At 41.3% G+C, this 15901-nt stretch overlaps 1 protein-coding gene across 2 annotated transcripts; it reads right to left on the bottom strand.

Moving 5' to 3' along the window:
* Window positions 1-1682: 1682 nt before the first annotated feature.
* Window positions 1683-14683, bottom strand: LOC110986112 (uncharacterized). Of its 2 annotated transcripts, none has more exons than XM_022247756.2 (5): window positions 14447-14683; window positions 11185-11387; window positions 9513-9656; window positions 7605-7822; window positions 1683-6509 (listed from the first exon to the last, which is right to left on the bottom strand). In XM_022247756.2, exons 2-5 carry the CDS (start codon window positions 11335-11337, stop codon window positions 4712-4714), a joined length of 2313 nt encoding a protein of 770 aa, XP_022103448.2. In that variant the 5' UTR covers window positions 11338-11387; window positions 14447-14683; the 3' UTR covers window positions 1683-4711. The 2 variants fall into 2 exon arrangements, with proteins under 2 accessions (XP_022103448.2, XP_022103447.2); XM_022247755.2 differs by having other exon boundaries at window positions 14502-14683.
* Between the last annotated feature and the right edge of the window lie 1218 nt (window positions 14684-15901).

The following is a 15901-nucleotide window of genomic DNA, read 5'->3' as shown; positions in this document are numbered from 1 at the left end:
ATTGACCCATACGCGCTGTAATACGATGTCAAAGCGTATAAATAAAATCAAAGCAGAGTGGTTCCTTACCACTGAATCATTACAGTACATGTACCAATCGTTTTGTTGGCTGTTTCTATTGAACTTAATGAGTGAAAATAAGATCTGACGGATGCCAACTGGTACACGTACTGACTCATTCAGCTGGATGGGCAGTAGAACCTGGAATTTCAATTCCCAGTAAGGACAATCTCACCATTGAGACCTGATGTTCCACTTTTTGTGAGGATTCTCTCAACTGTCAACTTCTTGAAAAAAAACAAAAGCAATCAAACTAGTAGCTTTGTGCATCTTCCCAAGAGGTTCTAGGGGTATGTTTGACGTGGTACAATCTAAATGGTGATTTTTTGGCAATTAATCCTTGAGGATGTGGTTCTAAGATTTGTACCAAAAGTTTTTTCTTTTGCTGTTATTTAATATTTTGAAACATCAAATAAAAAATCCTATCAAAAACAAAAAACCCTGTTTGCTAACTACAAAAGATAAACATGTGTACCATATTGGCACGTAGCCCACCCCCTCCATAACAAAATGAAAAATAAAGTCAAATGTGCTCCATGAGACAAGAATATTCTATGGTTGTTCCTAAGTTTTCAAAGCACACAAATTTTGGGTCCAAAACCTTAAAAATCTGGAAAAAATTCCTCTGGAAGTCAGAAATCACATCAAAGCCATGAACCGATTCAACTCGAGACTGTGTGGAATCATTTTGTCATCAATAACATGACCAAAAGTGACCGCAAGATGACCTTTGATCCCAAGTGTGGGTAGTCCACTAATTCAGGCCCCATTGAAAACAGTGTAAAATCAGCATTGTTTGGGGCCTAGTAATATGCCTACCAACATCCCTGAGGCATCTGAAACACATGTTAAATTATTGTATGATCCATAATCTTTCACTTTCTTTTCAATTTTCTGTGGGTTAACCGATTACATTTTGAGTTATTCCCTCAGAACAAAACTACCCCCCCAAAAAGTGGATTTTCCAAAGTCTGCTTGCAGCCATTTTTCAAGTGACAACCCTCAGCTTTCTCGGGCACTTAGGACCATTTTTCAACAGTATTTTTTAGCCATTCTGCTCTCAGATGAAAGCCCAAAGACCCAGGGAGATGATTCTGGCAAAGATTTACACAATCTCACCATTTTGGGGGCCATATAATCTCCTTGTTCAAAAGATACTGTGGGTGGCACTTTTAATGCTAATGAGCTGGCCAGAAATTCTCACTTGAATTAGTGGACTGCGCCCCTAAGAACGGGATTCAGGGAAAGAACATCCTTTAGCTTTACCAGTCCTAGCAATGCAGTTAGCAGGTATATCTGGAGTATTTAAAAGGTTCATGAAGATGAATATATGGCAGACCACAGTATATCAGCCCTTCATAGCAGCTGGTGTTGAATAACAAGTGCAGTGAACCTGGTCGCTGCAACTATAAATGCCACAAAAAGTACAGAGCTTGTCGAAAAGCAAGCGCCGATCAGTGACAAATGGGAAGGGGGATCAAGAGGGCTCCCCTCTTACTTGTATATAACTGATTAGCATTACTTGGTTAGTTATAGATAAATCCGGCTACAAAGCCATTCACTGCGGGGCCATCTTATTCGCAGGCAGGTGGTACACACTTGTTGCATTCCTCTCCAGCCAATAGGGTTAAAATGTGTTTACACATTTATTACATTCCTCGGTACCTCTTTTTTAAAAAAATGTAGTAAAATCTTAAAAGCCTCTTCAAATTAAGCAACACAAATTCTGAAAGACAGCATGAACATTAGAAAATTCTCCACTAACAAGCGGTGTAAAAAATCTATTAATATCCTCAAGTACCGCACAAATTACACAAAGGATAATCCATGTATCAAGCATGCCAACTGACTAAGAACACGTCCATGGTGGCTTTCAACTTTTGTACACAGAGAAAATCCTTGAGAGACAGAGAAAAAGACAATATTTCAGGTATTATGCTGATAACTTTAACTGAATACTCGTTACTTAGAAATGTAAAATTATTTGTATCCGACTGGTACTTCAATACTGTACAATCCATTGTACAGTATGAGCACACAGTGTACATGTAACTCTAATCAAACTAGAATTCTCATCTTCAAACTCAAATTCTCAATTCTGACTGGTCGATCCATGGCAACAAACAGTGTGATATATAACTGTCTATGTCAAACTCCACATAATGCGTGGGTTCTAACCCCACGCAATGTGCTATTTTTACATTAAAAGCAAAAGACACAACAGCAAAATTTTCTGTCAATTCAAAGGTGGCACGCTTGCATGCATAGGCCTCCGTAACATCTTTACAGCGCATCAAGTTTGCTTGAAGATAAATTCGTTATCATGCTCATGGAACAGGGAATAATGTCATCCATCTGTGTCCCGTATACCAAGAGGCTGAAGGGGCACACTTTATTATTCCATGTTCCACTTGCACTTGTGTGATGATTAAGTATACGATAGGTCAATCCAATACCACATCTAGTGTGACATATGCGATACTGCACAGCCTAAACATGTATTAAAGAGAAAACATCCCTCTTTTTAATTTTATGCATGTTTTGCGACTGTCAGTACATCTCCTTGTGCCAACACAGAAGCATAGAACATGCTGTCGCATGTAATTACTGGATCAAGTCAATGGCGGCGGACCAATTTTCAAAGTGGGGGGGGACCAGTTGTCAAGCCATCAGGCATCAGCCATTAACAGACGGATCCATTCTGCCCTACCCTATGCACCCTGAAAATGTGAGGGGGGGAGACCATGCCCCCCCAGTCGAAATTGGCAGGGGAGCACTGGACCTGCTTCCACCGTCAGCGGATCAAGTTTGCTTAAAAATTGTTTTTTTATCCTACTCAAGCATATGGAAGGCAGAATTACATGACTTCAGAAAACTTTGTGTTCCACAAACATGTGCGAGAAAAATGTCAAGATGAACCTGTGACAAACATGTATAACCTTGGGACATATGACGATAACAGAATATAAGATTTTTTTAACAGTAACCTTTTTACACAACACGGTATTGCAATGAAGCAGCATACAGGCATAGCTTACAAGTCTTTTTAAATATTCCTGAAATATGAAACTCCATACATGTATGTACCGTTTACTTGTTTTCTATATTTCATCTCTTTGGAAGCAATGCTGCTTAACATTAATTTGAAAAATGACCTGTGGGTGCATAATTACATCTATTTTCTGAAATAACATGAAATAACTTTCCGTGATAACTTCTTTTCTACATCTTCAAATATACAGCAAGAACAAATTAATGCCACAAGCGCAACCCTCTATAAGCACCTAATGTTAGTAGGCACTCTACATGTATACACAGCAGGTGTGTATTTTCAAATTACTACACCGTATAAATATTCATGAGCAAACCGGAGTGTGTCATTGGCTGATTCCACCACATCTCTGGAAAGTACAAATGATACGCAATCGGATGATGTCATAGTGATGAGCATCCACCTCACTGCCGTTTTCTGGTAGTATCATAAAATCCCTCTGGAACCCGCCGCGTAAATATGTAGTCTTTGTCATGTAATCTTACGGAACCAGTCTGGAGTTGTATCCTAATAACTAATACAGTAAAGACCCAAAAGGTATGTCAGCACCAGACTACTGAAGCGCTGTTTCTATGCACATCTGCACTATCATGACATGGAAATTTAGTAGCTGAGAAACAACAATGGCGCCTGTGAGTCCAAGTAACGTGAGATTTCTGTTTGAATATTTATGAAGTGTAGTAAAACAAATACAGCATGGTTTATTTCGGGAAAATAGTAAGAATTACTGGTGCCGAGGTGTAGGTCAGTTTGACTACCTCCCAACTGGAATACTTCCCCTCAAACCATGCTGTATTGGTCTACTGCATTGTATTTGCTACACGTACATGTACACATATATCATATCTTGGATACTGTTCAGCTACTTACTTATGTAATTTCATCAGTAAGACAGATCGCGTCAAATTTGTCAACCTGAATGTTTGCACCAAAATGTATACTGTACCCTGCATTGCACGTAAGTCCATCACACACTCTCTCAACGCATCCGTTCAGTCAGCCATTTGTCAATGAGATTCACATGCCGCTCTCTTCACATTTTCAATGGTATCATGGAATGCCAAGCTCGAAATATGTATCCATTTTTTCATTTTGGTACCAATACAATGTACCAGCATGTCTTACTATTCTACCACCAGCTTCACTTCTCATGGCCATTTGTTAACGCCAACCAGCTGATCAGCTGGTTGGCTGCAGTTATCAAGAGCAGAACTTCACCAGAAGCAAAACATACTACTTGTATGACTGATTAAAAATGATCTAACAAAACTTACAAGCAGGTGTCTCATGCCCCAAGCTGAAGAAAGTTAACAGATCTAGTTTCCCCAACACAGCTGCTAACAACTGTTGATTACATAAATATATATATATATTCAATTTTTAAAAAATCTTTCATCGCTTGAGAGCTCATTTTAAAAGAGGACTTGAATTTGACAAATTACATGAACTCATGTCAGTGTTTGGTAAAAATCCACAAACAACTCACATGTAGGCCATGAAGGAGACAGGTACTGAAGTACATGTATTTGAAAGACCTCGGTGATATTTCACATTCAAATTTTCAAGCCCAATATTGCCGCAGTTGACAAATGTTCATTGTTACCCAGTCTGAGTGTGGCTGTCAGTCAGTGTACCAGCTGAAGATAGCTGAAGAGTATACAACTTTTCTGCATGAGTCATGTCTGTCTGGACATGCCTAGCTGCTGTGTCCGCTCCCTCTAACCTCCAGCTATTGCTGCAGGTAGTCTGAGTTTGGACCTGTGTGGTAGTAGCCAACTGACGGACATAGTTATCCTGGTAATGTGAATCCGTCTGCACCGATGCGGACTGATAATCAAAGGCACCCAGGTCAAAGTCAGCCATTGTCTGGGTTTCCATGCTAGATAGGCTGTACTCCAAGAAAGAGTCCGTCTGAGTTTGAAGAGAGGAGTTACGATTTCTCAGGCCCTGCTGTGCTGTCTGGGTGTACATGTCCAATGAGAGAAAGTCGCTGGTACTGAGACTGAGGTCTGGGAGTGCAGTTTGTGTCTGCTGGTGGTCAGTCTGAGGGGCTGGTAGTGTCAAGGTCTGGGTCTGTTGGCAGCAAGAGGCACTGTTTTCACTATCAAGACTCCCTCCTGGGCTTGTTTGACTCTGTGATTCATTTAGCAGAAGGGCATCTAAATAGGTGCTGTAGAAGTTGGTCTGGGTCTGCATAGTACTCTGTATTTTCTCCATGTAGGAATCCTGCAGGTCTGATGTGGTGGTCTGAATACTGGTTTCTGTTTGTGTGATGTCTGCTGCATGGCGGACTGTCTGAGTAGAAATGTGCTCTGTAGCCGTAGATTCCTCAAAAGCTGACTGACTTATGACTGTTTGTGTCTCTGAATTACTGAGATTCAAGAAGTCGAGGACGTTAAAATCGGTTTGAGTAGGGACTCCGGCAATGTCGGTAAGGGTGCCCTGGTCACTGACTTGCGCTAGGGATGAAAGCCATCGGTCCGTTTGAACATCACAGCTGGATGTGGAGTTGGTACTGAACCCGGTTCCCGCCTGCACTGTGTAGTGAGGCTGCTGGACTGGTAGGGAGTTGGCAATGCTCACACTGTTTGGTAGACGGTCAACAGAAGCCTGTTGGAAACTCTGGCTTGTTTGAGTGTGCCTGTTCAGTGCTATAATGCTCTGCTGCAAGGGTTGTTGCTGAAGGGCCTGCTGCTGTGGTTCGCATACTGGTATCTGTGCCTGCTGCCCTAGTGTAGGAATTTCAATGTGTGCTGACAGAAAAGCTTCCTGCATGATCAAATCACCCTGTGTTTGTGTGTGGGCTGAATTCTGCTGGACAACGGTCTGCGTGTGGCAGTTGATGCTGCTGTTTGGATGGCTATCCATCCCTAAATCTCTGCACAGTCGTTGACTGTTGGACCCACCATCTCCCCCTACCAATGATGAAGAACGGCAAACTACTTTATGCTGATGGTTAGCCATTTTATTTCTTGGACTTCCTGGCCACTTTGGGGTCTGGGTAGCCAGTGTTCGCTTGTAAGGTTTGGTTGGCTGACTTGGTGCAACGCTCACTGGAAAGCTCTGGACAACCCCTTTGTTGATTGTGACAATCTGTGTAGTCTGGGGGTGTAAGACAGCGGCCCTGTTTACACTGAGGATGGTGGGCTTTGGCAAGAGGAAGCGTTCTGTCTTCTGCTTGCTCCTGGATGGGGGTTGAATGGTTGAACTCCCTGCCTTGAGAATTTGCAATGGTTGGGAGGTCATGATCAGGCGGGGAATATGACCCACTTGGGCAACTGGAACAGGGATTGTTAAGACTTTGTTGACAGTAACCAGTGATGAGTTTTCATTTATATTATTGGTCTCTGTTGCAGGTGCAATTTCGTTGTTCACTTGTTGCTGAGGTTGTGGTGTCCTAAACAATTTGAAACAGACCAGAAAATAAATGAATATCATTACTACCATGTGCATTACAGTGTGGACTCTTGCACTCCATTGATACGTGGTAGAAAGTTTATATGTTGCACTGCAATGGTAAACATTGAGCTGTTTTATGCATGCAATGTGTACATGTACATGTTGTACGCATGATACATACATGTTGGCTTCAGAGATCACAAAAAATGGTTTGAGAAATCATCAACGTATATGTGTTTAAGCCTCCATTTCATCATTTTCCAGAATAAAGGATCATGAATGAAGGCATTATGAAACTAAATTCAGGCCAGATGTTTACGCATACGAGTGACAACTATGAAATCAAGCTTCCAAAAAATTTTTTACTATTGCACAGGAATTGACTCAGTTTGGAATGAGCTTGCATTGGGCTTTATTCACTTTGGTTTGATTTGATTGGTGAATGGGTAGGATTGGGATTGGATAAAGCTGTGTAACTTGGGCTGGGTTGGGTTGGGTTGGGTTAGGTTGTGTGGGTTGATATGGGCTGGGCTGGGTTCAGTTGTGTTGGGTTGGGTTGGGCTGAGTTGGATTGGGTTGGATTGGGTTGGGTTGGATGGGGCTGGGTTGGATGGGGCTGAGTAGGATGGGGCTGAGTTGGATGGGGCTGGGTTGGATGGGGCTGGGTTGGATTGGGCTGGGTTGGATTGAGTTGGAACTGGCATTAAATCTTTGATCAAGCATTCATAAACAAAATCTGGGATTGGATAAAGCTGTGTAACTTGGGCTGGGTTGGGTTGGGTTGGGTTGGGCTGGGTTGGATTGGGTTGGGCTGGGCTGGGCTGGGCTGGATTAGGTTGGATTGGGCTGGGTTGGATTGGGTTGGGTTGGATGGGGCTGGGTTGGATTGGGTTGGGTTGGATGGGGCTGGGTTGGATGGGGCTGAGTTGGATGGGGCTGGGTTGGATTGGGCTGGGTTGGATTGAGTTGGAACTGGCATTAAATCTTTGATCAAGCATTCATAAACAAAATCTGTTTATGTAGTTTGACTGATCAGAAATAATGGGCAAATAAGCGTGTCTTCCACAAACATAGTAAGAAATATCCAACTCACTCTTTTTGCATTTGATCAGAGTTTTTAGGAGGCAATTTGTGTTTCTTTCTCATGGCATGCATACACAGGGCCTGTCTGGTTGTGAAGGGTACACCACAGGAACAGGTGAATATTGTACCACAAATCTTCTCATGCTTGCGACGCTGGAGTTCAAAGGCGAATGGAAAGTCACACTTTCTGCACAAGTAGGTGCGCTCACCGTGCACCTGTTGGTAGTGCTGAAACAAGAGAGCAAAAACATTCTTGACAAAAGTATGTACATGTAGAAAGGTCCTGAGCTAAAGAAAAAATATGTGCAACTGTTCAATTGAAGAAATAGAGATCTGAATCGATTCAAACTGTGTCCACATTTAAAGCAAACAACAAACTAGGGAAGCTGCTAGTCCGTGACAACTTATTTTGCAATTTACAGCAACAATATAGCATACTTCCTTTGTGTCAATGTATGGTTAGGTTACACCATCGGTAAAACAACACAACTGGGACTGCTGAATAATCCTCAATTACTTGAAAGAAAGTAAATAACAGCCTCAATCAATCTGTAAAAAATTTCTGCCCTGAGTGCTGCCGGTTTTTAAAAAACAAGAAATTTTGTTCTCCTTTCTGATGATGGTCAGCCAACCATTATTGGTCAGTTTGTGTGGCTTTAAATAACACTTCTGTTGACAGGCACCCATTCTTGTGTATGGTGTGTGCAGATGTTGTAAAAGTCTGAATGAATGGGTCACACTGAATGCAGCTAAAAAAAATACACTGGCGGAGATTCACCGAAAATAAAACTCAACAAGAAGAAAATAAGCGCAAGGTATAAAATAAAGGATTAGTTCGAAGTCAAATTTTATTTAAAAAAGGATTTTCTTAATGGCAAAATGTTGCAATCTCGCTATCACCCATACACCATTATGGTACAGTCCAAACTAACTGTCAGCTTTGCATGCTTGGCCAACCTGGCTGCCCTTTTCAAGCTGCACAGTAAGAGAATTTCTTAAACAAAACCGATGATCTCCAGAGGCTTAACTCCCTACGTTTCCAGATGTAATTTCTTCTGTGCCCACAATCATTAGTTTGTCAACAGAGAATGGGCTTTAAGACTTTCATTAATGTGTAAACTGACGCAACAGTGTAGTGATAAAGCACACTTGGGCACGCACATGCATATACTCCTTGTGTCAGACACAAAGTGACTTTAGTAACTTCACTATGGTCCTCAATAAAGTTTTTTTTTTCAATTCCATGAATTCAAATCGAAGATCTGGTAATGTATTATTTATCAGAAGAAAAGGCGCATTACTCCAAGGTAAATTTAGTGATTTCTCTTGGCCTTGGAAAACTGCTCTTTTTAAAGGGAAAGAGCTTCTGTCCTGCCTGTTCATCTGCAGATGGACCCTGCAAGTACCTTGTTCACTCACTCAGAACACCCAGTTCATGATTTTTGCACAAGATAAATTACCAGATCTTTGACGTGACAGTTGAAAACACCGCCATGTTTTTCTCACTTATTCTAAAAGCGGCTAATGTAACTCAAACATAAAACAAGTCAGTGGAAGGAATGCTGCAGTAAATCTTAAATCTCAAATCTGCTAATCTTGTGAAATTACTGCAAAGAACCAACGGTGTAACCTCCCTTTAACGAACAATAAGTTAATACAGCTGCACACTTCTACTTTGTTTATATCATCAGCATATACATGTATTTATAAAATTGACAAGGGTATACAATTTGCAGGTTAGACCAACTTTCAAGAGATAACCTATGATATAGGTTATGGAGGTTGGTTCACACTAAATCCAAATGTGAATGGATATAAATTATGACACATCAGATATAAATAATTTGCTGCCTTGGGAAAGGAAGGCTGTGCCTACTGGACAGTCGGTTTGACGCCCATCTCCTATATCGATCCATACCTGCTTGAGAGGCCACATGTTTGCAAAAGGATTGTTGCCTGCCTTATGGCGACTGCATCCTTCTACTGGACAGAAGTATTGCTTCTGTACTGCTGGAGTCTTGGACTGTGGGAACCTGCTAAACAATTCCCTCTCTGACTTGTTCTGCCGAAGAAAAAGTGAAAGTGGAAGAGTATGTTGTAAAGTATGCCCCTGCAAATAAATCTCACTGAGATATAGAGAATTGAGGGTAAAAATAGGAGTCAAGACCAGTTTTCTAAAAATCAGTGCCAACCATGTTAAGCAACAGCGGCAAGGTTTTACCATCTGCAAATTCTGTAAATCCTTCTGTGAATTCTGTAAATTTTTCCAAATCCTCTCCCCCTTGAATTTTGAAGAATTTGGTAGGGTCAGGGGTAATAAAAACTTGTTAAGTCTACAACACTAAATACATGTAAATGTATACATGTGGCTCCACAACGGCAAACCTGGAGCTTCAAGGCCATTTTGCCCTTTGTTGGCCAACAAAGGGCAAAACCTTGGCTTTGTTTGCTTCCACCATAGTCATCGTAACACCTCACTAAAATATTTCTATTTACACAACAACAAAAATAGCCTTGCACTTAAAAGAACAAAATTCCACACAAGTTGATACCTCTGCATCATCATACATGCTGACCTCCAGAAACATACATGTACATCTAATGTACATGTACATGAACTCTTGTGGTACACCATTATTCATGGATAGGAGACAGTGCATTATAACGTGAATACAGTTGGCAGTTGTACAATATTGTTGTTATGAAGCATATGTGATCTTGAAAGACCACTAAAACATTCTGAACACCTCCTGAGTTCCCTGTGATATACATGTACTAATACGTAGCTCAAAGCTGTCGTTTGGGCAGAAACTGCTAATATAAACATGAAGGCCATCCTTCGCCCACTCAGGTACTTGTATCACTTTGAGGAGAAGCGATCAGCAACAAAGATGTTTATCCAAGGACATACTCGCTATAATCCCTGACGCTTTGAAATCTAACTCAATAACCTAGAGGTGAGTGTGCAAAAATGTGCATTCAAACAAACAAGCCAGTAAGATTCACAAGTGCTGATGAACAAAGTTTGAAACTCTCAACTCCTCCAAGCCAGAAAAATTGAATTAATTCACACAGTTCCCATATTAATGAAGTGTCGGTCCAGTGCCTAGCCCCGGACCCAGAGCCGTGTAAAGAAAGAGTTGTGACATAAGTGTCACCACTGCTGGCAACAAACCGGCAGGCATGTGCGCCAGTGCAAGCAGGCAGTTGCTATGAAGTAGCCGCATGCTTTACTGTACAAATAATGAACAGCAATTTTAGTTCCAAAATTGGAAGCCATTACTAAGGGGCCATCCCGTTCACACGCAGGTGCCCGCATGTGAAATTTCTCCTTGACCAATAGGCAGTAGTCAATTGCTGAAGTGCGCTGGCGTGTTCAGGTTGAGACAGCTGTGTGAGTGTAAATGGCCCCTTGGAATGGCATCTCGTTGGATTTATCTATTCACAGCTCAGGTCATACCATGATGGACCAGTCTACTGGACAAAGTCCTTGGCTGCTGGGGCCTTTGGTTGGCTGCCTGCTGCTGGGGCCTTTGGCCAAGGATGTGGTCCAACAAACTGACCCTATTCTTGGCTATCCAGAGGCCTACCTTGTATATTCCATGCCGCTTTATAACATGCATTTTGAGAGCCGCTGTTGTCGCTAACAGTTTGTCGCAGCCGTCTACCGTGCAAGGAACATTGCGTTTAGGCTGCTCCATCAGCTCCTTTGGTGAGGGGCAGATTACCTCAACTGTAGTCATGGTGACAGAATTCTACACATGCTCACTCTTTTCACACTGTCACAATGCATCTATAATGAAAGGAACAAATCATGTCAAAGCAATGTTTCCCAAAGCAGCTCCATCACAGGAGCTCTTTAGGAAAAAGGCAGTTCGTGAAGAGTTCATTCATAAATCCACATGTAAAGGAGGGGGTCGTGAACTCTTCATCCAACAAAACATTTCTTTAAAAAGTGATACATATATCTGACTCCTTTTACAGATGGTAGAGATGTTTTCACATCAATATTTGATAAGAACAGCCAATTTTCAACAAAGCAAAAGTCGCTAACTTTGTCACCTGTTATCGGGTAATTGTCTAGACCTGTTCACGATAAAGCCGAGTGGAATGAAGCATTTTATCTGTCACGGAATGAAATTATTCTTACCACTGCAAACATGTAAAACATTCAATAGGCCTAAACTTCATGTGTGGTCCCCATGGTCAATAATTTCCCCACCTATTGTCAAGTTTGATTGGTTTTCACATTATGTGGCGAAATAAGGGACCTGGCAACTATACGGTCACCAATGTTATGTGTTTTATGCAATACCTGCATAAGGCCAAGTAAAAAAAAAGGGTTCTCATCCGATTTTTTTTTTCATAATAGAGGAGGCGGTGGTGCTTTGTACTTTTTTATAAAATGGCCAAAATTTGAGATTTCTGGCAATCCTTGACTCAACAGAATGTTTGTATAATAAATGAAATTGTGTTTACACCACACCCTTTGTTTCCACACTTTGTTTATTGTGTTCTTGAATTTTAGTACAGACTCTTACAGGAGCACTAAAGCGAATGGAAGCTACACCAGGTACACGGCATAGAAAGTTACTAAGAGAGTTTAACCCTTCTTCTGTTTTAACCATCAAAAACAGTCAAAAATGCCTTCCAATTGATTTTCCCCAGTACACAGACACATATGGGAAATTTGACTGATTTTGAATGATACGACAACTGTGTCAAGAATGCATCTTAGCATAGGAGGGTTAACCAGAGAAACGAAGGAAGGTACATCATATACATGCACATGTAAGTCATTTCCGATGGATTGTTGGGGAATTTTTAAAAATTTTTAACCCCTTCTCATCGGGAAGCGGTAAAAGACGCTGTAAAAATTGAGATCCCTCAGCCCGCTTTTCAGCTAGTATTCTCGGCCCACGCTCGAGTGAACACGGTGAAAGAAGGCAGACCCTGGCTCTTGTATATATGGCGATTGGCCTTTGTGTGTTGCCAAGAAATGAAAAGGCCGAATTTGCATCATAATCACCAGCTTCACAATAGTCCCCACTCTGAAAAGAGGCAACGGGAATGTGGAAGTGTAAGTAGAGCTGCATGCCACCGAACAATCAGCCTTTTCACTGTGTAAATCAAAGCATGAGAGCACACAGGGCCACAAACAGAGAATTTGCAGTTTGGCAGGTGGCCTTCGTGGCCAAGCGAGGCTGGAATTCTCGGAGTCGGCTTTCAGAAAAAAGTCTCGGCGTCAAGGAGTTAAAGACATTGTGGTAAATAAACAATAAGAAAAAAATGCACGCAGGTCCAAAAAAGGAAGGAGGCGGGGATGACAAATATCTTTTAAATTTTCACTTCGCCTAAATCCTCTTCTTTGAAGTTGAAAGTTTTAGAAGAACAAATGGTCCTCATGTATTAAACGTCTGCCATTTTGCAAACCAGATTTGTATCCCAAATGCCACCCATTACAGAGTAATGTTAGACTGGCTCCCATTTGCAAGGACCAGTCCAGTGAAATTCAATTCAAGGGGCAACGTGGAATAGAACAAATAATTCAGTGCATCAATGTCAATGAAGTTCATTACCATTAGCACCCTGTTCCTATAATAAGGAAACAAAGTCCACCTTCTCCAACTAACATTTTGACCTTAAAGAACCATTAGTCAATCTTTATAGGCCTAGTTTATGTAAATATTTACAATATTTAAGCAAGAAAACTTCAAATTTCTAACGCAAGTTTGGCAAAAGACAACTACTCAGTCGAATGACGCTATTTTGTTTTTCGTCTGATTACTCGACTCAGGCTTCTTGGTTTCATGAAAATAAATCTCCATCCAGATCAAGGAAAAGACTATATTCGCTTATTTGACATTTATGGTTTACCCAAAAATTTCCCTCAAAAACCAAAAGCCCTCTTCTCTTTTCTTTGTGAAATGAAACAGGACATCACCAACAACTTTTTGAGGTAAGTTATTTCGAAAAAGTAGAATTTGTTCCCTTAAAGGCCTAATTATACGGGGTGCTAGGTAATGAACCCCATGTCAATGATCCACCAATCAGGTGACAGGGATTATGCAGGTACCATACGTAAGCCTGTTACGCCCCAACTATAGCATCAGTCCCAACTATAGTTGGGCCCGTCCAAACTATAGTTGGGCCCATCCCAACTATAGTTGGGCCCGTCCAAACTAGAGTGCTACAGTTGGGCCGGCCCAACTACAGCAGAGAGGTCCTGTGTGCATGATGTGCCCAGCATGTGCCAAAGTCGTATTGTTTACAAATGTCACGTTATTGGTCATAGGTCTGAGTGCCACATTTTTTATGAATTGTGTCAAGTGTGAGACACATTGACTTGGATAATGTTGAGACATTTCCCACAGACACTGGTCAACAATAGTTGGGCCAGCCCAACTGCAGCACTACAGTTGGGACTGTCCCAACTATAGTTGGGACTCATGCTATACATGTAGTTGGGGCGTAACAAGCCTATTGCATAAACCAGAATGAAAACCGCTTTATAGTCTAACATAGTCGTGGTAGGCGTCGTTCGATTAACTAGGACTTTACCGGTACGAATCTCCCTTTCTAACATTTTGACACGATATGGGGGCTGGGCCTAGTCACCCCACCATCATGTCAAAATGTTTCTTGAGAAGGCAATTCATAGAATGATACAGTTCAAGTTAGGCCTACTCGGACTAGGCCTAAATCTAACTTAGAATTTTCAGACCAGTTTCTTCTCCCATAATAAGTTAAGTGGCACAGCTGAGTTTCATTTATCCTGTTTATCACATTCATCATGTTCATGACAATTGACATTGTGCATGAATTGTGATGTCTGCGTGAGATTACGGTTACCGGGACTTGTGGCACGGCTGATGTCCGATCATGGTCCAAAGTATGGATTTCTTACCGAAGCGTCAACTCTCTGTATGTGGGACATGTACTACCCGATGTACGCCCTAGACAATATCACGCTCGAGCCGTCGTTGGCGCAAGGCAGGGCATCGGCTATCGATATCGATACAAATCATGCTCAATATAGAGGAAGGGTTGAACAACACTGTATTTTGGTACTGAACTAGAACTACGGTACCAACCGTACCAATGCGTAGCAGACTTATGAGGGCGCACTTCATATAGCAGGGTACGCGGTAGCAGACGAGTAAATGAAGCTGCCGTAGACAACAGTGATAAAAAACCCACTTTAAAAAACCAGAAAAAAATACTCTCAAGTTTCCCAGGTGCTCAAGACACATATCAAATTAAAGCTAACTTCCTCGTCTTTTATTTTCCTTTCAATTTTCAGTGGCTTAACCGATACGTTTAAGATGTTTTTCTCCAAAGACAATTTTTATCACCCCTCAAAACAGTCATGAGGCCCATTGCCATTTTGGAAAATTGCTCGAGGCACCTCCAGTTGAACAAATGACTAAATTGTTAAATTCAAGTATTATGTTGTTAACGATAGGCATCATTAGGAAAACCTGTTAGTCGAATGACCGGAATGGTTTTTCATACTTGTTTTCAAAGCTCAGGTTTTACAGAAAAGTTTGCCGAGCTGTGGATGATTGAGTTGCTTTTACGAAATCAAAACACTTGAAAAACCAAAAACAGTACTTCAAGTCAAGGAAGTTTTTTTAGTAAGTCTTTCGAAATCGTTAACAGCAGGAACTATGTTGACGTTCTGAGATAACGGCGCTACACTCAATATTGTCGGCGATACAGACTCCAAAAAATGAAGCCCCCCTCTCCGTGGCGCACCGTACTTTTCCCTCGACTTTCCTGATGCAGTGCTGCAAAACACCTTTGTTGAAAACTTCAAATGCATTCAGTTAAATAATGGTGCCATTACTGTTATGATACATGCGGGAGAACAATTTAATTGTCATGAAACTCAGTGCAAAATGTTTTAAAAGGTGGCGTCCGAAAATCAGGCACGAATTCAGCCGAGTGTTCCCTCCCGTGGCTAAATTCCTTGTTCTGTGCTTGAACAAATCTCAGGTATTTTCATATTAACGATAAAGAATTTACCTAACTACAAGTTTTGAGTTTTGGACGTATTTTAAAAGTTATTTTTCAATTCATAAAAAATAGAAAATCAGGCAAAATAGAATATCAATGTTATGTTGTAGAGGGTACGTAAACTCAACATTTATGTATGGCAATAATGAGAGCTTTATGAAAATTAATTATTGTGAAACCTGAGGTAAAATATTGTTCCACTAAGGCTCTACAAGCGAAAAATGGAACTGCACCATGTTATGCGGGCCAAGTCACGTTAGGGTACCATCCAGACCCACTAAATAAGGA

The sequence above is a fragment of the Acanthaster planci genome, linkage group LG06 (assembly GCF_054643075.1).
Source record: "Acanthaster planci isolate LZ-2023a linkage group LG06, COTS_SCS, whole genome shotgun sequence".
Lineage (NCBI taxonomy): Eukaryota > Metazoa > Echinodermata > Asteroidea > Valvatida > Acanthasteridae > Acanthaster > Acanthaster planci.
The sequence above is the reverse complement of the archived record's forward strand: the minus strand, read 5'-3'. Positions and strand labels throughout refer to the sequence as shown.

Bases quoted from the DNA above. Each gene is read 5' to 3' on its own strand.
- LOC110986112 (XM_022247756.2), bottom strand. From the start codon at position 11,337: ATGACTACAGTTGAGGTAATCTGCCCCTCACCAAAGGAGCTGATGGAG. The intron at 9,657-11,184 runs GTAGGCCTCTGG...TTTCTTCGGCAG, and splicing joins AGCGGCATGGAATATACAAG to AACAAGTCAGAGAGGGAATT. The intron at 7,823-9,512 runs GTATGGATCGAT...CTCTTGTTTCAG, and splicing joins ACATGTGGCCTCTCAAGCAG to CACTACCAACAGGTGCACGG.